The sequence below is a fragment of the Denticeps clupeoides genome, chromosome 2 (genome assembly GCF_900700375.1).
Source record: "Denticeps clupeoides chromosome 2, fDenClu1.1, whole genome shotgun sequence".
In the NCBI taxonomy this organism is placed as follows: Eukaryota; Metazoa; Chordata; class Actinopteri; order Clupeiformes; family Denticipitidae; genus Denticeps; species Denticeps clupeoides.
The window spans coordinates 3,155,279-3,180,739 of NC_041708.1; the positions used below are offsets into that span (position 1 = coordinate 3,155,279).

At 47.4% G+C, this 25,461-nt stretch overlaps 1 protein-coding gene across 2 annotated transcripts; it reads right to left on the reverse strand.

Annotated features, from left to right (window-relative positions):
- On the reverse strand, window positions 1-12,819 carry kcnj16a (potassium inwardly rectifying channel subfamily J member 16a). 2 transcript variants are annotated; one of them, XM_028969974.1, is made up of 2 exons: window positions 12,670-12,819; window positions 1-1,319 (listed from the first exon to the last, which is right to left on the reverse strand). In XM_028969974.1, exons 1-2 carry the CDS (start codon window positions 12,762-12,764, stop codon window positions 164-166), a joined length of 1,251 nt encoding a protein of 416 aa, XP_028825807.1. In that variant the 5' UTR covers window positions 12,765-12,819; the 3' UTR covers window positions 1-163. The 2 variants fall into 2 exon arrangements, with proteins under 2 accessions (XP_028825807.1, XP_028825808.1); XM_028969975.1 differs by lacking the exon at window positions 12,670-12,819 and adding an exon at window positions 7,605-7,701.
- Between the last annotated feature and the right edge of the window lie 12,642 nt (window positions 12,820-25,461).

Below are 25,461 nucleotides of genomic sequence, written 5' to 3' on the forward strand. Positions count from 1 at the left end.
AGTTTTTATTGCAGGAAATATTCGGTTCATAATGCACACTGCAACTCTAGACCAGACATGGGTGCCGCACATAAATAGGAATTTTGTAAAATATGTCATTTGGTAAATGAAGGGCTGATTCGGCGTTTGCGGTAATTAATGCTGAAATTCGACGGGGCCTCCGTTATTTCTCCTCTGTGTCCCGTGGGCCATCGGCGTCTGCTGCCTTGTCGTCCTCTGCATTGGCGTTGCCATTGGCCAGTTCAAAGGTCGCCGCGTCAGGCGGGCGTTTGGGCGGCCGCCTCCGGTCGCGTTCCTCCGCGCTCACCGTGGGCATCGCGACCCTGGTGGTCTTGTTGAAGAGGGCGTAGTTCACCCTGTGGCCGCTTTTGGAGACCCGCAGCATCTCCTGGAAGTGGCGCCCCCACAGGATGTCGCCGGGGGCGTAGGAGGTCCGGGTCTGGTGCAGGATGCCCGTGGTGTCGTCCGTGTAGGTGAAGGACACGACCAGTTCGAAGTCCTCCCGCCGCAGGTCCTGAAGGCCCGTCCTGTAGAGGGGGCTGTCTGGGCCGATGTGGTGGACGATGGTGGTTGGGGTGGCCAGGATGACGTTGCTCTCCTCGATGCGCAGGTCCTTGTAGGAGATGTTCAGTTTGCTGGCGGGGTCCACCAGAGTCCGGATGATCTGTGCTTGGGCAGTACCCTCCACCATGTGGTTGCGCCGGAAATCGCCAACACGCCATGACAGACAGAGGGCGCCATTGCGCATGCTGATGGCCGCGCAGTTGGTGAAGCCCACGGTCTGCGCTCTCTTGCGTGCCGAGGCCATCTTGGCCACAGTTATGCCGATGACACAGGTGTCGATGAAGACGCTGAGGACATCCTGCACCGTGACCAACATGATCGCCAGCGCACAGTTCTCCGACATTCCCCGGAACCCGTAGCCAATGGTGGTCTGGGTCTCCAAGGAGAAGAGGAAGGCGGCGGTGAAACTGTGCACGCTGTACATGCAGGGCTCGCTGACGTGCTCCTTCACGTCGCCGTTGCTCAGGGCGATGATCCAGAAGAGCATCCCAAAGAGCAGCCAGGACAGGATGTAGGAGAGGGCAAAGGTCAGGATCATGACACGCCAGCGGATCTCCACCAGGGTGGTGAAGATGTCCGTCACGTAGAGGAGCCAGCCCTCGGGGATGTGGCGGAAGACCATGTTGCAGCCCCCGTCCTTGCGGATGTGACATCGCCTCTTGTACAGACGTCCATCCTCCCGTCTCACGCCGACGCCGTCATCCCCGCACCGCACTGATCTGTACTGCGTGCTGCCGGATCTCATCGTGGAAGATCTGTGAGGGGCAACGGGCAAATTGTGAGATTCTCACAATTGGAATTTGAAAACCTCAATATCAGCGGTGGCCTGGCGGTTAAGGAACTGGCCCTGTAATCAGAAGGTTGCTGGTTCGAATCCCCACTGAGCAAAGCACTGTCCCTACACGCTGCTTCCAGGACGCCACTGCTCACCAAGGGTGATGGTTAAAAGCAGAGGACACATTTCGTTGTGTCATCATGTGCTGTGCTGCAGTGTTTCACAGTGACAATCACTTCACTTAAAAAAAAAATACTAACATAAAGAAGATCAAGCAAATCACAGCTATATGTAGCACATATGAAAAACTTTCTATAATTTTTTTTTGTTAATCATTTTTGACTGTAGGTAGTATTTTTTTGAGGCTGTATGCAAAAAGATACACAGAAGTGGCCTAGTGGGTAACACACTCGCCTATGAACCAGAAGACCCGGGTTCAAATCCCACTTACTACCATTGTGTCCCTGAGCAAGACACTTAGCCCTAAGTTGTTCCAGGGGGGGACTGTCCCTGTAACTACTGATTATAAGTCGCTCTGGATAAGGGCGTCTGATAAATGCTGTAAATGTAAGAATTACTTACAATATTTTATGGCATCTTGATCAAGGGGACCTCAGTGGCCCCTTGACCGATTATAAGTCCACTTCTTTAAATGCTAATTTACAGCTGAACTTCAGACTCCTTCTGAAGACGGCACTGGTCTGAATGAGCAGATAGAAGTGTCCGGTATTTTGATGCGGTAGACCTGTACAACTGTCATACACTGAGGTGTTGTCCACACCCTGTTCTGATCTTCTGTGGATGCACACAGACTTGTGTAGGGGGTTTGGTCACGGTTTGTCTCAGACTTCTGTAAACATATAAACTACAACTAAGAACATTGACCTTGACTGTCCAACTTCTCAGGGCCTTTCTGCCCAAATACTGATTGTGACCAGCAAAGGGGACAAACACCCAATCACACTCATCCTGTTAATCGAGGGGTGTTGTGCTATGTGGGACCAGCACGTCACCTGCAGCTTATAGCTGTTTTTGGCAGCCTGTCAAAATTTTAGCTTTAGTCTAGTCTTTGCGTCAAGATGTCATGTTAGTTTTTAGCAGTCTTAGTCACGTCCAGACCCATTCTAGTCAAGTCAGGATTCAGTCGACTAAAAATCTGAGCAGTCTAGTCATATTGTAGTCACAATTATCCATGAATATTTTAGTCTAGTTTTAATCAATGGAAATGTTGTTTTAGTGTCTTTTATTAGTAATGCAATTCTGTTTAACACAGTCAATATATTACGTACAATATAAGTACTTAAAACAGACAAACCCTTTTCTTTTGTCAAACCCGTGTCATAATTAAAACAAAGTTATCTTATTATTACATTTGTTCCATGTTTTTCGACCAAACATTCTGCGTTCTTTTCCACTTCATGGTAAAGAAAGAACGTCCAAAAGTCGCTTTGTCATTTTCTCCCACTCATCTGTTAAAACCGTCACAAGTTTCACAAGTATCGAATGGGATGCGCAGGAAACAGGAATAAAAATGCAATTAAACGAGAAGAAATGATGTCATGTCTTGTTTTTGTCAATGAAAATGAAGAGACGAATTTGGTATATTTTTTATTTTGTAAATTATATTCTCTCGTTTTTATTTGTCAACAACATTACATGATATATTTCGTTATAGTTATCTTCACATGAGCAGCATTTACGTGTATTTCGTCATAAATTCCGTTGACGAAAACAACACTACTACTGATGGTAGTTTGTGAGGAGAGTGCAGCGCAGAGCATAGAACAGACGCAATCTTACTTTGGGGGTGGTGACATGTCCCTGTCACCACATAAACCAACATTTCACTTAGACTAATAAAATGTGTGCTTTCAGATTCATTCAGTCGGCTTTCTGTTCATTAAAGTTTGGAATAATTGCTTTTGGAGTCCAAAATAGGGGTGACATGAAATGTTTCTGGCTTGTTGTGATCAACTGACAAGTCTTCTGTAGGTTTGCAGCCAGATATCGAGTGGTGCTCAATTTATTGCCAAGTTTTCCATGCATGCATCATTTTTATTTGATTTGTCAGCTCTTTGCATCCCTTCTTCATCTCCTTCAAAGTGTGCGTATGTTGATGAAATTATGTTGTTGGGCTTCTTAAGACTGTGAGTAACCTGCACGCGAGCAAACGTTTAAATGGCCTTTAGAAATGCAACGTTACTCCAATGCAGCATGTGGATTTTTCCCTCTTCCGAGTTCCGAGAGAGCCATCAGCTCATTCGGCTCAACATCTACTGGGAGGCATCAAGTGACCTTGCCTTCACCCGGCTTCTGGCTCGACCCTTTTCCTACCTGATTTTTTCCTATAGCCGTCAATGGAAGCAATTTGGAGATAAATGCCGTCCGTGTATCAGTCAAAATGTGCCCATACTCCACCTCTTCCCTCCACCCCTTTCCTATCGAACATCTTTTATTAATTCCGTTCAGAGCCCAGAACAGATGCCTGTAATGTCCGTAAGTGGGTTTCCGTTGTTATTTGATTCATGTTTTTTTCCCCCTTTTTGGTTTGGTACTCCTGCCTTGATTTCCGGCAATATTTAGGATCATTATTTTTTGCAAGTCCCTCATCCCATGTGTCAGTACAGCATGGTGTATCATAATGGAGCAGTTACCTTAGTAACCGGTATCCTTTCCGCTATGCACTTCGCCGCTTCCCACTGTCTGGTCAGATATAAAGTGCTCTAATGGCTTCAGGGCGAGGCCTGAGGTTGTCCAACAGGGCGGTGGTGGCATTTTCCCTGGGAGGAGACCAGCGCTTTGTCCGGACGCCAGTAGAGGAAGCGTCACCGTGCTCAATCGGTCTCGGGTTGGGAATCTGGCCAGTGGACAGTCCGACCGTGGCCAAACCACCGCTAGCATCCTCTGCGTAAAGCGGCCCTCCACCCAGGAGCTGCTATCAGGCCAAGGCAGCGGCAAAACGAGCCTGGAAAAGGCCCTCGACCCCACCGCCAGGGCGGGGAATGTGATCTGTGAGGCCACGTCCCTTCCCTCAACCCTGTATGGAAGCTCTGATAACACCATCCTTTGATGCCTGGACACAATGATCAGATCAGGCCTATTGTAAAATGTCAAGATTATGAGACTGTAAAAACATGATGAGACGCAGTTCGGCATGAATTTCGTCACCACGTGGGATCATATCAGACCACGCTCGTCTGTGTGGGTCTCTGTACCGTTTTTGTGTTGTTAATGATAGAAGAAACACCGTTACATTGTTATCAGTTAATATGCAAATGTAAAACGCATGGTAGGAGGATTTCATACATTCACATAAATCGTACTTCATACGTATGTTTTCGGCAGAAAATAGGCCAAATATGGTGGGTTTGAGGTTTCCAGATTAGGACGACTAAATTGTTCTAATTATGGATCATGGTAACTTCAGATGAATTGCTTGAAGGAATCTTATATGTAGGATGCACATTAATATTACATTCTACATGCTAAATACATGCAAATTATTAGACGGCCTAATTATTGCTGTGTGTGTATGCTGGGGGAAAAATGTATGGTGAAAGAGACACTGTTCGTCCCACAAAGAAGGTTTGGTCAGGCCGCCTCCCAACACCTCAAAACTCCTGGACATCTGGTTAAAAAAAAAATGGAAAACTATTGGGAATAACATCTACAATATGCAAGTTTTTTGGGGTGGTGGTAGCCTAGTGGGAAAAACAGTATGAACCAGATGTCACAAGTTTAAACCCCACTTACTATCAATGTGTCCCCGAGTGTCTCCTGTGGGACTGTCCCTGTAACTACTGATTGTAAGGGTGTCTGATGAATGCCTTTAATGTGTAATGTATGTATGTATAATGCAAATATTGTCATATGATTAAATTAGCACACATATGCAATGTGAATACTGTGTATAATAAGTAAGTCCGAAAAGTAAAGAGAATATCATATTATATCATAACACAACTATTTGCACTAGTTATTCTATGTGAAAAATAATCAGAATTTTCACCGATATGACTCGCACCCCCCCTTTGTGTGCTAGGATGACGACCTAGTACCACACAGAGCAACTTTTTCCACAGTAAAGAGAACCTGTTGCGGCTGCACTGGTCTGAGAACAGACTGTGTACAAAACAGGATAACAGGCTTCACATCAACACGGGCGCACTCTCACACACCAGCAACGGCGAGGCCGAGGCGGGTCACGCTCCCCGCCGATCGCACTGGCTCCACAAATATACACTTGCAGCTTCCAACTTTTTTTTCTGGGACTTGTTCTGTGTGGGAACTTCTGACAACACCAGTCTAGAAGGTGCTGAGCTCTGGAGACAGGAATGTTTATTACTCAAAAAACACCCACGATAAAAATCTATAAACGCATGTTATGCTTTTCATACTAATGATACTAATGCTGCTGATTGATGGGATTTCCACTGATCAGTTATCATTTTCACATCAAAATGAGACAAATAAGTAAAGATTGAAATAAAATGGTATATAAGATCATATAATAAAGCTATTGTAAATTATCAATGACATCAGTTTATATCTGTACTGTGGGTGGTAGTAACACACTGTGGCCGAGTAACACACTCGCCTATGAACCAGACGACCCAGGTTCAAATCCCACTTACTACCATCGTGTCCCTGAGCAGGACACTTAACCCTGGGTGTCTCCAGGGGGGGACTGATAACTGCTGTAAATGTAAAAATGTAATGTACTTGTGGGCTGCATACCTCTCTCATGTGTAGTCATGCGTGCGGGTGTGCGGTTGGGGGGGGTTAGTTCTGGTAGCTCCATGTTGTCTACGCTTCATTTGCCCTTCTAGCTACTAATAAACCAAACTGTTTAGGTTGACCCCTGACCGGCGCTGGGCAGGCCACCTCCTGCACTGCTCCAGGCTCTTACAAGCCCATTACACGACCGCTCACGGTTCACCGGCGTCTAACCTTGCGCGTGCGAGGCAAATCTGGTTCCTGTCGTGACCTTCAGCGTCTCCAGAGTTTTCTTCCCTACCTGTTCAGATTCAGAACAAGGTGCTGTGGCTAATGTTTCACCAGAGCGTTCAGAAGGTTAGAAGAACACCATGTTTCCAAAGGTTTGGCAAAGACTTATGGGGTTTTGAGGCAGCCATATTGGGGATAAGTTTATAAAGCTTTTTGTTCAATCCAACAGTTTAGGATCCTGGTCAAGGCCACAACCTGGGGGAATGGAGTTGAGGCCAAACTTTAGAGGGGACCTGGTGAAGTCAAGACCAAGACCAAGGTCGAGTTTAAAGGAGACTGAGGCAGATGAGGCCAGATCAAGATCGAGGCTTGGAAGTCTGTTGGTGAGCATGAGACCGAGGGATGCGAGACCAAGTCCATCTTCACATCATTCATTCACAAGAAACCTAAAGTAAACCTGTTCTAGGAAAAGGTCAGATGTCCTAGTCAATTCCACAATTTGGAGACCAAGACCAGGACAACAAGACATGACTGCTCAATGCCTCCATCTAGACTCTTCTCCGTCTTGGCCCCTCGGTGGTGGAATGAACTTCCCCTTGAGGTCAGAACAGCTCAGTCATTGAGAACTTTCAAACGGCAGCTCAAGACCTTCCTCTTTAGAGAAGATTTAGATGAACTTGTAACCTTCTTCTTGTCTGACTTCTGTACAGAAACTACAACAGAGTGAATAAAAAGATTGTATTCATAGTTGAGGGTCCTAATGAACTGGAACTGATCACTTCATCCATGGTGACATGGAAGCACGTTGTAAGTCGCTCTGGATCAGGGCGTCTGCCAAATGCCTTAAATGTAAATGTAAATGTGAGATTATGAATGGGCAAAAATCTGTAACGTTCTCAGATTTCCGGCCCAGTAGGTTTCAAAGGTGACTGCTTTCTAAGATCGGGCCTTCTGTTTACGGGTCTACACGTTCAATCTGATCTCCCCGTGCTGCTGTTAATCCTGGAATGCCACACGAGGACGTCGGACAAACCCGGTCTGTAAACCGACGCCTCTAATGCCGCTATTGTGAAATGAAAGTTTGACGCGATTTAACCTGCCCGTTTCTCAGCATCCTGGATACGGGGTTCGTTGTGGATTTCGTAGACCTCCACCTGCTAGATCCCACGCTCGATCCCATGCGGCCAAACGCTTCGCAAGCAAACACCCGCGGAGCAAGGACTCGCCGCGCGACACTCGGCCCCGGGCTCCTTTTTTCTTTTCTTTTCTTTTGCCGGAGGGCAGCGGGGAAGAGAGAGGGATCGAGCGGAGCGCCTACCTGTGCCGAGCTGCGTGAGGCGTACCCGTACACACATCCGTCTCTCGGAGCACCAGCGCGGCCTGGCCTGCCCGCCGTCCCGCTGACGCCTCCCCGAGTGACGGGCAGCAAGGACAAAGAAGGTGTGTGTGTGTGTGTGTGTGTGTGTGTGCGCGCGTGTGTGTCGGTGACACGCTGTGGTTCGTTGGTTTTTCCGAGTCGCTCACCGCGCCACACGCTCTGTCCTGTAACGTTTTCGGCACTTTAGATACGATCTTCACGGCCCCTGTTCACTTGTTTACCGCTGAACCAGGCGGAGTCGCCTAAAACACCAAGCAGGACGTCGCGCGTCGTTTCCACACACAACGTGCACATCTGCACCTTTTTGATCTTTTTTTTTGCTTGAGGAAATTGAGGAATCATGTGAAGCATTGCGTTGAGTAGTTGGATGTGTGGTGTTTTGCACGTGTGTGTGTGGGTAGTTTGGAGTGGTGTGCACAGTTCGTTCATGAAAAGAAAAATGGCGATTACGCTTCATCGTTTTTAGTATTTCGTCCTTCAAGCAAGTTGACCTCTTGAAATTTAGTCTGGACATACAGTACAGGCCACGCCTTCTCATTCAATTTTCATGACCATTTACGTTGGTAGATTCTCACTGAAGGCATCAAAACTATGAATGAACACATGTGGAGTTATGTACTCAACAAAAAGTGGAGACCTGACCTCCACAGTCACCGGACCTGAACCCAATCCAGATGGTTTGGGGTGAGCTGGACCAACAAGTGCTAAACACCTCTGGGAACTCCTTCAAGACTGTTGGAGAAGCATTTCAGGTGACGACCTCTTGAAGCTCATCGAGAGAATGCCAAGAGTGTGTAAAGCAGTAATCAGAGCAAAGAAACTAGAATATAAAACATGTTTTCAGTTGTTTGAGCTTTTTTTGTTAAGTCCATAACTCCACATGTGTTCATTCATAGTTTTGATGCCTTCAGTGAGAATCTACCAACGTAAATGGTCATGTAAATAAAGAAAACACATTGAATGAGAAGGTGTCCAAACTTTTGGCCTGTACTGTATATTGGTGAGAAAGCACATTTAAAAAAAAAAAACTGATATCGATATATTGAATTGATTTATGGTGGGCCGTAGACCGCAGGAAAAGATTCGAAAGGTTAGTTGTGTTTGTCGCCTTCATCTATGACTGGACGCCGAGGAAGGGCAGCGGGTAATAACGTTGGCTGGTGAAATGGGAAATGAAAACAAAGAAACACAAGCCGTCCCGCCTCAGCCTCTTAAAGGAATTTGTTAAAGTGGGGACAATAAGGGAGGCCATATTGGGTTACGGGTCTGAGCGAAGAGGCAATTACAGTCTGTAGGGCTGCAGATTGACTTCTGTCACATCCGTGCGTGTGTGTGTGTGTGTGTGTGTGTGTGTGTGCGCGCGTTAGGCGGCCGTATGAAGCTGAACATGATGGACAACATAAAAACCCGTCATGGTTTTGGCGTGACCAAATGCGTTTACTGGTTAACCGACACGCATTCTCCCTCGCGGGGAAAATATTCTCACCGAAGAGGTCGCGGTTCTCAGCTTCCAGTGAAGCAAAGTGACATATTTTTCAAAATAGAGCTGACCCCCTCGGTCACAGCCGCGTCTGCCGACTGAGATTCTTCGACATTCCTCATCCGGAAATGGACCAGCGATAACAGAACACAGTTGCTGGGTTCTCAGGTGCCATTCTCACCCGTCCTGCCAGAAAAATATGAAGAGGCTTTTAGAAAGTCCCAGAAAGGCCTTTTAGAGCTCTTCTTCTTCCCTCGTTTAACTGATAGTATTTCACAAATGTCACACGGTTACATGGGTGACAAGTAAAAGAGGAAAAGTGGAGCGGAGAAACCGGGATTTTAATTCATTTAACGTGTTATCTTATATTTTCAGAGCGTCCCGGGATGGAGTTCAAGTCCCGGCCTGAATCATCACGACAGTCTGAAAGGACAAAAGGAGAAATAATAATAATTTTGAATGAAAAGAACTGGCATGATAAGTGCGATGCATGATGGCTCAAAAATATTTTTGCTCCTAAGTTGTTAGGGTTTAAAAAGTCAAAAGGACGATACGAAAACGGACACAGTCGATACAGCATTCAGTTCCATATATTAAAGTAACGCTCGCAATGCGTTGCGATTAATCGAATTTTCCAAATAATACCAAAAAGTACCACTGCTCATACTTGAACCTCTATTTCGTTTTTTTTTTAATGAGAATGAGTATTCGTCGCCCCTGAAACATGTTTATTGGGCTCTTTAACTTTGTCTCTGAAGTCTCGCTCTTATCTCAGCCTTCCTTAAAGACGCAACAGAACCTGCGGCCGTCTCTCTGGCTCACTGACCTGCACTCTCTGCGCTGGACATTTTGCGCCCAATGGCCCATAAAGCATCCGTCCCTCTTTTAAAAGTCCGCGGGGCCACCGCCCGACAAGCCCGCCAACGAGCAAACAAACAAGCGACGGGATGAAGCAAGGCGGGATGCACGCACCTGGCAGGCCACCCTGGGAGCCGAGGGTCACCGGGCGAAGCCTCACACGTGAATCATTCAAAATCGGCTTTTAGTGGCGCCGCTTTCTAATTTTAACCTCCCAAAGTTACGCAACGTCGACAGCGAGGCTGCGCGTCACCAGTCCTCAGTATCCGAGGTTCAAAGCGTTGACGTCCTCTTTCCTGGTTCTGAGCGACGGGAGGGGGCGCGTCGGGATATTTTAAATCCCGATTTACCCCTAAACCTAATTAGATGGGTGGTAGGAGCCTAGCAGGTAACACAATCGCCCACGAACCAGAAGACCCAGGTTCAAACCCCACTTACTACCATTGTGTCCCTGAGCAAGACACTTAACCCTGAGTGTCTCCGGGGGGGGGGGGGGGGGGGGGGGGGACTGTCCCTGTCACTACTGATTGTAAGTCTGATAAATGCTGTTAATGTAAATGTGGTCTGCAGATCTGGCCCCATTTAATGAATGTGGTGGCTTACAACAAAATAATAAGGTGAATTTTGATTTGTCAGATAACTAGACCCTTTCGAGTGGTTCCGATTGGTCGGAAACCGATCATGTGACAGCGGGCGAGAGAGGAGAGGCCTTCCTGTCACACCCAGACGTGGAGGCACGTTCACGCGATCGGAAGGCCTCACACGTTCACGTTGGAGCTCAGAAGCCGGCGTGAGTTCCAGCTCGAGCTCGCGGCGGATTCTCGTGTCAGAGCTCGTAGCGCGCCTCCATGATGCTAATCGAAGCGAGCAGCTCAAGAGGAAACAGACAGCGCCCCAACGAGACCTGACCACTTGGCTCCTGGCAGCGTGTTTCCATCCCAGCCCCATTTTTCCATGTTGCATTTCACATTTCTGTCTTTCCATCCTTCCTCAACCCCCCCCCCCCCCCCCCCCTCCTATCTTTCATCTTCTTCGGCTCAAAATCCCATCTGATTACATTTCCCAGTGAAAGCTAACAGAACTCAAATGCTCGAGCATGAATGGAGGCCCACCGCCTAAAACACGAAGCAGCGACTGTAGACATTCCACACCCGTCCCCGGGCCTGGGTTAAAGCCCCTGGGCCGCTTGACCACCTCTGGTGAGCGGTAATGGGGTCCGAATATGCTTAATTACGTGTAAATTAGTGCACATTCACGATCCAGCCAGGTCGTTCCTTGCTTAGATGTGCAGATATACGAGGGTCGCTGGCATTTTTTAACATTTAATTTATCCTCCATCCAGCCAGGTTCACAAGTGTTTTTCTGAAGTACTTAACGAAAAAAGGATAAAAAGCCGCCCCCCCCCCCGCCACCATCGATTTGGACGTGGCCTAATGTAAATATAAGGCTGCACTAAAAATACCATTTTTCCTTTTAGTGTCTCTGCGGTCGGGGTTTCACTCGCTTGCTTTGGACGCGCTGAACAGAACTCGATCTTCCTTGCAGATTGAAAGAATGTCCCGCGAAAGCACGCTACAGTGTAAACGTATCTGTGGCGTTTGAGAACGAGGAATTGCCTTCGTGCTTTTTTTTTTTAAGTCATTTAAGACACTAATCGAAAAACAATTTGCAAAGAGAGGGGTTGGGAATGGCAGGCAACAGATGCAAGAATCATTGGGCTGCATCCGCACGAGAGACTTTTCTTGTGAAGTGAAGCGATTGCCACTTGTGATACACAGCACACAGTGCACACAGTGAAATTTGTCCTCTGCATTTAACCCATCACCCTGAGTGAGCAGTGGGCGGCCATGACAGGTGCCCGGGGAGCAGTGTGTGGGGACGGTGCTTTGCTCAGTGGCGCCTCAGTGGCCCCTTGGCGGATCGGGATTCGAACCGGCAACCTTCCTTAACCGCCAGGCCACCACTGCCCTAGACCGTCAACCGTCTGTATTCGAATAAAGAAATATGGTTTACTTTTATCTCCATTTTTTCTGTCTCCTCGATGCATGGTGTCAAAATGCACTTAAGCAAATTTGACCAAAAGTTTCATTAATTAGGCATATTAATTAATACAAAGAGGGGGCAAAGACATACAAAGTAGATATAAAAGGAAGGGGCTTAAATGTATGTATTAATAAATACAAATCTGATAATTGAACCCTACTCAGACATGAATTCATATCTGACAGATTCGAATCAGCCACACATTTTTGGGGTAGTCCTGAGTTAAATGAGTTAAACGAGCCCACATTTAATTCCAGACCTGGAAAGTTAAAATAACCAAGGGCATAGCAAAGTTTTTTTAAAGTGAAGTGATTGTCACATGTGATACACGGCAGTACAGCAACACGATGCACTCAGTGAAATTTGTCCTCTGCATTTAACCCATCACCCTGAGTGAACAGTGGGCAGCCATGACAGGTGCCCGGGGAGCAGTGTGTGGGGACGGTGCTTTGCTCAGTGGCACCTCAGTGGCAGATCGAGATTCGAACCGGCAACCTTCTGATTACGGGGCCGCTTCCTTAACCGCAAGGCCACCACTGCACCAAAGCAGCAGTCCAAATAGGGAGCCTTGGCCATGAAGTGTGTCATGTAGTAGAACATTGTCATTTCACAGAAATCACTCACCTCCTCTCTTTAAACGAAAGCAAACGTTCTTTATTCGGCTCCAGGATTGTTACGGCGTAATCCGACGGGGACGTGTTCTCCTTGTATGGCGCCATAACGGAGAAAACCAGCAGAGCCCAGCGAGAGCGATTTCTTCACCTCGACCAGTCAGATGGCACGTTTCCATGGTCAAAGTCCCGTCCCACGTGACTTCTGGGCGTCGCAGCATTAACCGTTAGCCTAATCAGCCTCATTCGGTACAGTGCGGCATTTGGATTCGCCATAATGTATTACCCCTGCGCCCCAAAAAACGAGCAGATTAACACAACCAGAGACATATGAGATCCTGGCAAAGTAATTGAGACGTTTTATGTCACAAGAACCAATGCTCATTATCGCTGTAAAGTATTTTTGCAAAAGGTAACTTGAGGACACCGACGGTGGCCTTACAACCCCAGCCAGTAAAAGTCCGTGTGGGGGGAGGCGTTTTAGCTGTGGTCTTACGGCTTGGTGGGGACGGCAGGTGCTGGACTTTGCGCCTCTTGCGATTCAAGGTGCTGGCCTGGCCCCCTGTTTACTTTTTCCTGGCACCCGGGGCAGGGCCTGCTGGGAAAAAAAGGCCCGAAAGCCCGTTTTAGGAGGCTTCTATTTTTAAAGCTTTGCCCCCAGCACACTATCTAAGTCAGGTTATTCTGGTGACTCCGAAGTGGAAACACATGCCGTGCCGTTTCGGCGTTGCCTCTTTCCTGGAACGCGATGCTGCCGAAATTCTTCGCCGCTCCGTCCCGCTCCTCATCACTTTCTTTCTTGGGAAAATCTGGAATACTGCATGAAATCAGAACGCGTGGGAAACAGGGCTGTCCAACTGAACCAGTTCTCGGGGCGTGGCGTTCACCAATTCACTAATGCCACGCCCACATACATTTCTGAGCGGTTATTTCGACCTGTCGTGAGTTCCGCGGGATTTTGTGTGTGTGTGTGTGTGTTCGCCCAAGATAAGGCTATTGTTTACAGTGTGCTGTCTAATGGACCTTTAATGATTTGACACGGCCTCTGCTATTCTCTTCAGCCGTTACCTTCGCTCCTCTGTTTACTCCTCGCTTGTTTCCGCGCTGGCTGCCGTCTCCCCTTGACTTTTTTTTTACGAGTTTTTCACCCTTTTTTGCTCTGATGCTGCAGAGAAGCATCAAAAGTCAATAACAAGCATTTAAAAGTCTCCCCCTGTTGGCCTTGTGACGGGAACCTTCCACGAATATGGACGTTCTGTGCTGTGATGCAACATTTTTGCCTGGCAGAAGACGCACACTGCGCTAATACCACAACATGCATACAGTACAGGCCAAAGGTTTGGACACACCTACTCCTTCAACGTGTTGTCTTCATCTTCATGACCATTTACGTTGGTAGATTCTCACTGAAGGCATCAAAACTATGAATGAACACGTGTGGAGTTCTGTACTTAACAAAAAAAAGGTGAAATAAGTGAAAACATGTCTTATATTCTAGTTTCTTTGCTCTGATTACTGCTTTGCACACTCTTGGCATTCTCTCGATGAGCTTCAAGAGGTCGTCACCTGAAATGCTTCTCCAACAGTCTTGAAGGAGTTCCCAGAGGTGTCTAAGCACTTGTTGGCCCCTTTGCCTTCACTCTGCGGTCCAGCTCACCCCTAACAATCTCCATTGGGTTCAGGTCCGGGGACTGTGGAGGTGACATAACTCCACACGTGTTCGTTCATAGTTCCGATGCCTTCAGTGAGAATCTACCAGTAAATGGTCACGAAAATAAAGAAAACGCATTGAATTTCACTGGTTAATAAGGTGTTTCCACAGTACATCACTGATGACGTCCCTGAGATCCAGACATTTTACATTTACATTTACATTTACAGCATTTATCAGACGCCCTTATCCAGAGCGACTTACAATCAGTAGTTACAGGGACAGTCTCCCTGGAGCAACTTAGGGTTAAGTGTCTTGCTCAGGGACACAATGGTAGTAAGTGGGATTCGAACCCGGGTCTTCTGGTTCATAGGCGATATAAAATTTTCTTCATCCTGCTCCGCTTTCTCCTTTTGTCATTCGAGCATTGGAAAGTGCGGCGGGGTGTATTTGTCGTTAGGAACAGTGGTGAGGAGTGGCCATGTAAATGTTTCCAGTCATCTTTTTTTTTTTTCCATGCTTTCTTCTCGCCGTCTGTTGTGGTCGAATGCAACAACTTTGAATGCCGCTTTAATGCAACGTCGCCGATAAGCTATTGCGCAATTGTGCTAACCAATTTTCTCTTTTAAAGTATTGTGGAAACGAATGTTTGCATGGGTTTGTTTTACTGAGGTTTGCATATAAACGTAAAATGAAAAATTCTGTTTGAAATTTACGACCAATTACTGTACATGCTGTGGGCTGATTTATAACCTACAGTAATACCAGATGAATGTAAAATCCTTACTGTCTTTTGATTCTTTTTATTAGCGTAAAGCGCAAGGAGGAGGTCAGACACAAAGATCTGAGTTATCTGGAAATAGATAGATTGCACCCTGCAAGCTGGGAAAGGCCGTAAAACATCCAGCAGTACCGCGTTTGATGCCAGCTAGATGGCTAGACTGACAGATCAGTGTTATGTTATGGAAGCTAGTCAAATTCACATACATTTACACTTTCTATTTCCCTTCTTCTTCCTCTTCATCCCTTTTAGCTCTCTAAGGCCCTCAACCGTCAGAACCCCTCACAGATTTTTTTTCTTTGTTGGAGCTGCCTCTCTGCCATCTTTGTTAGCATGTTAGCTTCCAGGCCGTACTCCCTAGGTAGACTAACGTAGATTTTTTAGAGCCGGCAACACCATGTTTGTCTTTGGCCAGTGCTGCGGTGGTTTCATGAAAGTGGCAGACAGGAAGAAAGTCCAGACTTTAGCCCATCATGGACAATGCAGCTCACCCATTCCTCAAGGTCTTCTATTTGCAATGCTCATACCAGGAGTAATTTTACAAACCTTATTTTATATCGTGCTATTTTATATCGATCTTATGTCTTTCTGTGTCTTAATTTGTTTCAGTCATTACATAAGCAATTTCCTCCAGGATTCATTTTGATCCTCCATGATTCCATTTGATCAATTTCAGTTTTACAAACTAGTCAAGAGTTGATGGGGCTCATCTGCTTTGATAAATTTTTCAGGTGTTTATGTTGTTTTATCTCTTTAATTTACATTTACAGCATTTACCAGACGCCCTTATCCAGAGCCCAGTAGTTACAGGGACAGTCCCCCCCCTGGAGACACTCAGGGTTAAGAGTCTTGCTCAGGGACACGATGGTAGTAAGTGGGGTTTGAACCTGGGTCTTCTGGTTCATAGGCGAGGCTACTACCACCCCCCAATCGAGAGTCTCAAGCAGCTATTTCACGTTAACGGGACTAATAATGACTGACCAATCAGCGCAATCTCTTTGGTGAAATCACCCCCAGGTCCTTTTAAAAATCCTGTCTTCACTGACATGGACCACGTGGCCACCGTACTTCGTCTGAGACGCTTCGTTTATTTCCGCGCCTGGACAACCGACAGATAACAGATTCTGAAAAAATTTGCCACACACCTCAAATTAGAATTTTGTCTTCATTCAATTGCCGCTTTATGGCCGTATCGACAGGGCTCTCCTATCCTGAGATGAACTATGAAATGTGCCCTAGACGAGGACACGTGGAGGTCAGCCACAGGGAAAACGTCGGAGCCAAGGCCGACCACACTGCCTGGAAACCTTCTCTTCTTCACTCTGCTCTCCGTCTTCCTCCTCCCTCCCTCCTGCCCTCACTCGCTTTTTTTTTTGTGTGTGTCTCTGCTCACATGACAGTCCTGCTCCTGCCAATATGTCAATAACATTAAACAATTTTCAGACGTATCATGGCTTGGAAAACCGCCGTTTACTCTGCAGCTCTTCAGTTCTGGTATTAGGAGATGGACTTTTTCCTTCATTTTCACAGTTCCTTTCCCCCTTGTGGAAAACCAAAGCTGAGGGTAATTTGTGTAGCAACAGTTCATCGGATTCCTTCGACTCGTCCCGTCCTCTGGCCCTGTTCCCCCCGTACGATCCCTCTGTCGCACCGGGTCAGGGGTCGCGGGCCTCAGGCGGCAGCTCGGGCGGCCCGGGTCCCCTGCAGCTGCATATCCAGCACGGCGCGCTGCTCTCGGGCCCACCTGCCACAACAAACACGATGATTACCTCCTCCTGGCCGCTGACGCCATTTAGTTGGGGGGATCATCCTGAGGACAGCCCGACACATGGGACGGCCACCGCCGCGTGGAGAGGTGGTCGGAGAAACAGGTTCTGGACTGTCAAGTCAGCAGAGGAAGCAGGCAGTAGCTTCATTTCAGATGCAAAGTATCTTGAGGAGGGTGAAGGAGCGTGAGACCTAGCCTAGTGTTAGTACCCTAGTGGGTAACACACTCGGTCGAGCAGGACACTTAACCTTGAGTGTCTCCAGGAGGACTGTCCCTGTAACTTCTGACCGTAAGGCGCTCTGGATAAGGGCGCCTGCTAGATGCTGTAAATTAAAACTGTTCCTGGTAGGGAAGGTCAAGCATGTCAGGGTCTTCTTTACAGGCGATTGACAGAGGAACTGCCTTCTCGGTGCACTGATCAGTCAATGCACCATCTTCACCGGTAGTTGCCTAGTGGGTAACACACTCGCCTAAGAACCAGAAGACCCAGGTTCAAACCTCACTTACTACCATTGTGTCCCTGAGCAAGACACTCAACCCTGAGTGTCTCCAGGGTTGGGGGGGACTGTCCCTGTAACTACTGATTGTTAGTCGCTCTGGATAAGGGCGTCTGGTAAATGCTGCAAATGTCATAGGTTCAGCGTAGGTACTTGAAAGGGCAAGATTGCCTGAAAAAAAAAAACGTCAGAAACAGTATTCTTCCTCACCGGGTCACGGGGTTCATTCTTCATCATCTGTGGAGCTCGTACAAAGGATTCCACCACATGAACCGTTTGTATGTCAACTCAGGTCAAGCCTACCTGGACGTGCATGCACACAATCTAGAAATTTATACGGATTGTATTATTACCAAATGGACATGTGTTTAATTCATTAATGAATGACTTTAACTGTGTTCCCATTCATCTTCAACATTCACGACCACTTCCATTTATATGGGCTTTCCTTTCCATAAAAGCTTGCATGGCACACCTCTATCGATGGCGTCATTATCGCAATATTGTTTTGTGTTTTTTTTTTTGTGTTCTGGGAACTGTCCTATGTCTGGATCTCATAAGTGCCCCAGTCCTGCTGCTCCATTACCTTGATCGACTGGGTACAGGCTGAAATTTTTCACCGGACTGAAGGTAATTCTTGTGGCGCTGGCCGCTGCACAGGGGCCACTTTGGCATATAAAAAATACCAAGTGTGGCATGAGTGCGCTGTGCGTCTTAAATAAATAGACAAAGGAATAAACGAAACGAGCTGAAGGTCCAATTGGCCTTCGCGTGTAATCCAGAGCGATCTTAAAGAAGCCCCAGACGCTTTCATGTGTGTAAAACGGAGCCACACACGTGGTTTTCCTAAGCTGTAAATTTTATGGACAATTTCTGATGTGGTTACAGATTTATATCCTCCTGACACTCACACACACACACACACACACACCTTCCCCCTGCTAAGCAAAGCAGCTGCAGATAATTACCCAATTTTTCTCTTATGCCGCTGTTCCTCTTCCTCAGGCCCCGCCCCCCACCCACCTCTCACACCTCTCCCACACTTTCGCTCTGCCTGTCCGCGACGTGACGTAATGTGGGAATCCAGAACAAATCCCGAGGGATGAAGGACGGGCGACGAGACGAGGCACTAACAACCCGCCCGTTACCAAGCCGCAAACAAACAGCGGGCCTGACCTCGGGGAGAGCGCCATCCTCTGGCACAGGCGTGTCTCTGCGCTGGACGTGTGGAGCAACAGCCCCTGCTCCTGCCCATAATTCACCCACAGCCAAACCAGCTCATTAGAGGAACATGTTTTGTGTGTGTGTGTGTGTGTGTGTGTGTGTGTGTGTGTGTGTGCGAGAAAGTCTGGAGCCGAGTTCTTTTTTTTTTTTTTTTTTTGTCATCACGAACACAGAACGCGCTCGATTATTACAATATCTTTCTGATTCCAAAGTACCTGTAATATTTTCCGTGCGGCTAATACTTTCCATGATATTTTGCCACAGTACACTTTATATCGCTTAATTGTGCAACATTTCTTCGCGAGGGCACCACCTGTCCGATAAATCACTTTTTGGCCTGTAATTCCTCTTCATGTGACCTTGTTCAAAGCGATGAAGAGCGGCCACGCGTTCGGCGGTCCAGTGGGCCTGTGGCTGACCTTTCCACGGTGTATACAGTGGTGCTGCTTGCAGACAGGACGCTCGTCCGCACAAGACGCACACGGTGCACAGCGTGCAAAAAGTAAGTGTGCGTTGTTTTTATATGAAGTTTCTGTTCATCTCGACGTTGGTTTTGCTGAAGATATCCTTGACCTTACTGACCCACATGGAAAAGACAGGAAATCCATCTAAAATAGTGGATTGTATGTTTTGTAACAAGTACGTTTAAAAGTCTGTCTTATGTTTGGGCAAATTCGCTCCTCGTGACCCTTTACCTGATCCACTGACAAACAGCAACGGCTGTCAATAACCTCTATCGCGAAAGCCTATCAGTGGTTTCTTAACGTTCCAACAGTGGACTTTTGAAGCGTAGCCAAAGGTATCTCTCTGGATGTTAACTAGGACCCTTTTGCCGTGCATTCAGTTTCAGTGATTTACTTATTTAAACACGGATCAAAGGACAAAGCTTATGGTCTGTGAGCCGGGCTAAATTGTGGACGAAGTAGCCAGTGTTCAGAAGCCATCTTGCCTTCTGAAACGTTCTTCATGCCACCTGCTGAACCATTTTGCCAAACCAATTTATTTTTGACTCAAGCAACAATTTTGCTAAACAATCTTACCACGTACTATGTTTAAATAAATGATTGGAGACTTAATAAATATGGTAATTTTTTTTTTTTTTTATGAGCACTTGATGCTCGTTCATGTTTGACTCTGCGTGTCTATGTTGAGTAGTGATAGTCGTACTAAACTTACATTTACATTTATGCCTTTTACCAGACGCCCTTATCCAGGGCACCTTACAGTCAGTAGTTACAGGGACATCCCCCCCTGGAGGCACTCAGGGTTAAGTTTCTACGTTACTACATTGTTACTACCATGGTAGTTAGTGGGGTTCGACCCTGGGCCTTCTGGTTCACAGGCGAGTGTGTTATCTACTTGGCCACTACCACCAGAACGTTCTACCTAACGTTTTGTCTACTCGTCATTATTACACAAGGACTGGAGCTACAAGAGCTTGGAGTCACACGGAACTCCAACAGTAGCTGTTAAATTTGCCCATTGACTACCTGCTTGTTAATAACCAGGCGCAGTACCTTCAACATTATCTCGGGCCTCGAAGGAGCTGGTGCTGCAGAAAGGCCCCATCGCCTCTAGAGGTGCACAGGGCAGGCCGCAAAACATAAAGCTGCAATTTCACGTTTTTTTTTTGTTCTTTGTTCACGATGGACGGACAATGTAATAGCAGTGGCCATTTTCGTCTGTGCAATGTGTGCAGTTTTTATATTTGTGTTTATTGGCTTTAGCTGACCGCTGCTGCAGTACTGGATTAGTGGCAGACCGGGGTGACTGGATATGTGTGCTTTAGGAAACATGTTCAAGCTGGAGATTCACATTGTGCATTTAAAAAATTACTGCAAAAATATATATAGACTAGAAAACATATACATTCATTTACATTTTACATTTACAGCATTAATCAGACGCCCTTATCCAGAGCGACGCCCTTATCCAGGGTTAAGTGTCTTGCTCAGGGACACAATGGTAGTAAGCGGGATTCGAACCCGTGTCTTCTGGTTCATAGGTGAGTGTGTTACCCACTAGGCTACTACCACATTCTTCTGCCATGTATTGTCGTGAACTATTGAGAACCAGACTGTAGTCTAATCTTACACAGTCTGCCTTGCCTGAACCTTCTGATCTTCACACGAAATTCCCCAAATTCCCAGATTTTCCCTTTGCCATCAATAAAGTATTGATCTATCTGTCCAGAGCCTTTTTCTTGCAAAGGTGCATAAGAAAATGAGAATAAAATAATAACACTTTGAGGACGTTCCAGTTCTTGTCCTGTTCGTTTCATGCAATAAAACGCACACAGAAAACCACACACACACACACACACACACACACACACCAGCTTTTCAGACGGTAATAAGGGTACAGTTCACTTCTCCTGTCCACCTCTTCTAAACGAACCATTTGTGGCCGCGGCTTTCAACTTGCAACCAAACGGTAAATCTTGCCCACTAGAACGGTGCGGGAGACAAGCGGCACTCATTAAGCACTGCTCGTTCGCTCGTGTTCCTCGTTCAACCGTGGCCGAAGAATATTGTGGGGGGGGGGGTAATTCATTCCTTGCCTTCATCTTTCAATGGGATAATGATCCTTCAGCAATTACAGATATTTCATCCCATAACCCACTTCAGGTTGTTATTTCAGGATTAATTCAATTTTTTTTTTAAATCTGTATTTTTTTAATGCCAGGCTATTGCATTTGATTTATTCTGTCAGGAATCAGTATAAGCGAAACGTCTACAACTGCTAACTGCCCTTTATTTTATTTTTATTTTGTTATATATTTCTTGGCTCGGGAAAAAGCAAATTCTTCATCGCTGTAGTCACAAGACAAATAAAAAAAATAACGTAATAAGAAATAAAATCATAAAAATAGTTCTCGTGTTGGCTGCGGGGCGTGTTGGCCGGGAGCGAGTACCTGCAGCGTCGAGTGAAGGGTTAACGGCGGGGCGGACGCTGGAGCGTGTCGCCGGCGGTGGTTCGGAGGCGAGGGCCTCGCCAGCTTCCTCCCCTGGCGTCTGGACGCGCTTTTTACGGTGCGCGGGACGACTCCACGCGGTGTGGTCCGACCCGCAGCCGACCCCCGACTAGCCCCTCTCCACAGGCCGGAGGAGGGGGGACAGGACGGGGAATTCTCCTCCGGCGAGCGCGTGGCGAGGGCCGCTGCTTTCCGACCGCACGCGACACCGTGCGCTCCGGCCCGCGTCCAACTCGGAGGTTTTGGCCTCGGCCGGAGGAAGCCGATAAAGTTGTAGCGCCCCGCCAGCATCCTGAAAGCCGCCGTTTAGGGGAAGCGGGGAGACAGTGAGCAGTCGTCGAGTTTCCATTCACTCGGGTGGGGGGGGTTTCGTCTTCGGAATCGAGAGCGGTCCGTAAGTTGCTCTGCAGAGTGGGGGGACGCGGAGGCGCGCTGGACACGCTCCAGACCTGCGGCTTTTCCTCTTGCATGAAGTGGAGCTCTTCCACATTCTGGTGGGCGAGCTTAATGACGAGCTGACCCCAGAGAGAGTGACGCCAAGGGATGCTGGAGAAACAGAGAGATTGCGAGGGAACGTAGAGGACATGAAGGTCAAAGTCGGGGCTGAGAAGGTGCCCAAACGAGGGGGTTGGGGGTGAAGCAGAAGGTTTGGTTCACACCTTCAGATGGTTTTTGGTTGCCATCAGGAGTCTGTGGAATGTGCATAGTTTCCACTCGTGTCATAAAAATATTTTTGGGGGGATTGTAGTGGCCCTGATGTCTGCCTCCAGCGTCCTGATGTTCAGATCTCGCTGGTCCAGCAGTCTGAAGGTCTGGTTTCACTAACAAGAAGACACTCACAGACATCACAGCATGGTGTCATTGTACATGTGCAAAAACCACAAGAGGGTAGAGATGATCCAAGTTCTCCAACACTTCTCAACATGCAGGATGGACTGCATGGACAACACATCGACTGGACCATGTTGGCATCTACTATGTACTACTATTTACCATCCGACCTCTACAACTACTACAAAATGCAGCAGCACGACTGATCTTCAACCTTCCCAAATCCCCCCACACCACCCCTCTGCTACGTTCCCTCCACTGGCTCCCAGTAGCTGCACGCATCAGGTTCAAAATACTGATGCTGGCCTACAAAGCCAAACATGGAGTAGCACCATCCTACCTCACAGCCCTTATTACACCTCACACTGCACCTCGTATACTCCGAGCCTCCAGTACTGCTCGCCTGGTCCCTCCATCTCTGAAGGTATGAGGACACTCATCTAGACTCATCTCCGTCTTGGCCCCTCGGTGGTGGAATGAACTTCCCCTCGAGGTCAGAACAGCTCAGTCACTGAGCACCTTCAAACGACAGCTCAAGACCTTCATCTTTAGAGAATATTTAGATGAACTTGTAACTTTCTTATTGTCGAACTTGTGTACAGAATCTACAACAGAGTGAATAAAATAGATGTATTCATAGTTGGGGGTGAACCGGAATTGATCTCTTCATCGATGGTAACTTGAAAGCACGTTGTAAGTCGCTCTGGATAAGGGCGTCTGCCAAATGCCGTAAATGTAAATGGCATCTCTACCTGAACGTGCAATCCTTAAACCAAGGTTTCTCAAGTGTGTGCACAATTAGCACACCACAACTTAGGGTTAAGTGTCTTGCTCAGGGACACAATGGTAGTAAGTGGGGTTTGAACCTGGGACTCCTGGTTCATAGTCGAGTGTGGTACCCGCTAGGCTACTACCACCCTACTAGCATAGCCTAGCGTAGCTCAGCAAACATCAGCAAGTGTGATTTCCACATTCGCCATCTTCGACATGCAAATCAATCGGGAACTGATGATGGGTGGATCTCAATACAAACAATACATGTTATATTCAGTCATTCGTCCACAGAGTCCATCGTATGCTGCGTAAATGCGGCCCCATCCGTACACAAACCACACGCACGCGTGACGAGATAACGCACAAGCGGAGGTGACGGTCCAGTGTGGGTGTGTTTGTGTGTTGGTGGGCCGCGCCTTGACAGGCCGCTCTGCTACTAGTTAGGACACATCTGCAGAGGTTTGGACGGAAACGAGTCCCAACAGCTGCGTCCAGAAACAGCCATGCTTGCGTGTCCGCCTCTCGCCGGATCTGCTACTTGGGCGTGAGGTTTCTCCCACAAGTTCACGAGCTAAAGTTCGACCCGGCGTTCGGGTCTGCCGGTGTTTGTTTGACTGCTGTTTGCATTCTGGGCCGGTGAGTGTTCCTTCAACCCCGTTGGAACACCGAGTGCGTGCTCTCCGCCTGTCCAAGCCATTTCTGAATGAAATGGATGTAAAAGGTGTGTGTGTGTGTGTGTGTGCTTGCACGCGAACGCTTTCCCGTCCACGAGTCGCAGCAGACCACATGACCAGTCCAGACCCTTCGCGTTTCAATACGAGCAGCAGATCAGAACCAGATGCCTCGCACATACACACACACACAAACACACACATGTTCTGTCACAGGTCTCTTTTTTCCATCACACAGGTCTGGACCGGGACGTTCTCAGGCACCGGCGTTACGACCGGGCTGCCCGCATCAGCCAATCACAAGCCGCTCAGGCCTCCCGTCTGCCCCTCAATAAACTCTCCGAAATCTCCCCTCCCTCGCGGGAAAACAAACGATTTTCGACAGAAAAACAATTAAATAAAGAATAATGCGAGCGCCGACTTTTACACGCCGCTTAACGAGTCGAGCTGCGGCTGGAGTGCTGGTTAGAAATGCACTGAAGTGTGCAGCCGTGGAAAATGATAACCGATTCCCTGCGGGACGTTTGAATCCGTGGACCCTCGTTACGTGGCAGGTAGCTCATTAAAGGGACGGGGACATTTGGGGATAAAAATAGGCTGCAACGAACAAAGGTGCACAAAGTTTGCCCGGTCGGTGGAACGCGGGCTTCCTTTCAGTGAGTACCGGCGCTCAGAATGCTTCCAAATCAAGAGCATATGGGCTCATCTCGTAGGTTCACGTCCTGCATGGTGAAGGGTGGAGGTTTGGTGATACCACAGGTGTCTGATAACTGGCGAAACGTATGGTCAGAGGCATTTTGAGGGGTCAGAGTGGCATTATGATCATCTTCTAAACAGTTAGAGGACCACAAAATAATTGGAAAGAGGAAATAACTCTCACACAATGTCCATCACCTCTTACTCCGTCAGGACAGAGCGGTGTGCGACACTGGGCAGAAGACAGGGAGCAGGGCAGGTGCCAGGCAACCAGTAGAGTATAGACTAGTAAAACTGAAAAGTTATGTAATGTTGCCGGTGCTACAGCTACAGGTCATTTTAACCGATTATGAAGAAGATTTGGGAGAAGAAGTGGTTTTTGTGGTTGTGCTATGCCGATGCCAGGTCAGGTACCCTGGAGACCTGAGATCGAAGCTGGATGAAGGTTGATGCTGCTTGATGATTTCAGCTGTTGGTTCTTCTGGGTCATTTTAACAGATTATGAAGAAAATTTGGGAGCACTGTTTATTTTGTGGTTGAGCAAGTGGGATCGAAGCTGGATGAAGGTTGATGCTGCTTGATGATTTCAGCCGCTGGTTCTTCTGGGTCATTTTAAAAGATTATGAAGAAGATTTGGGAGAACTGTTTTTTTTGTGGTTGGAGAAGTGCTATGCTGATGCCAGGTTAGGTACCCTGGAGACCTGGGATCGAAGCTGGATGAAGGTTGATGCTGCTTGATGATTTCAGCTGTTGGTTCTTCTGGGTCATTTTAACAGATTATGAAGAAGATTTGGGAGAACTGTTTATTTTGTGGTTGAGCAAGTGCCATGTTGTTGCCAGGTTAGGTACCCTGGAGACGTGGGATCGAAGCTGGATGAAGGTTGATGCTGCTTGATGATTTCAGCTGTTGGTTCTTCTGGGTCATTTTAACAGATTAT

What these genes read in the sequence shown, in the direction of transcription:
- kcnj16a (XM_028969974.1), bottom strand. Translation starts at nt 12,764, where the DNA reads ATGGCGCCATACAAGGAGAACACGTCCCCGTCGGATTACGCCGTAACA. An exon ending in CTTTCGTTTAAAGAGAGGAG is followed by an intron (nt 1,320 to 12,669) that starts GTGAGTGATTTC and finishes TGCCCCTCACAG; the next exon opens with ATCTTCCACGATGAGATCCG.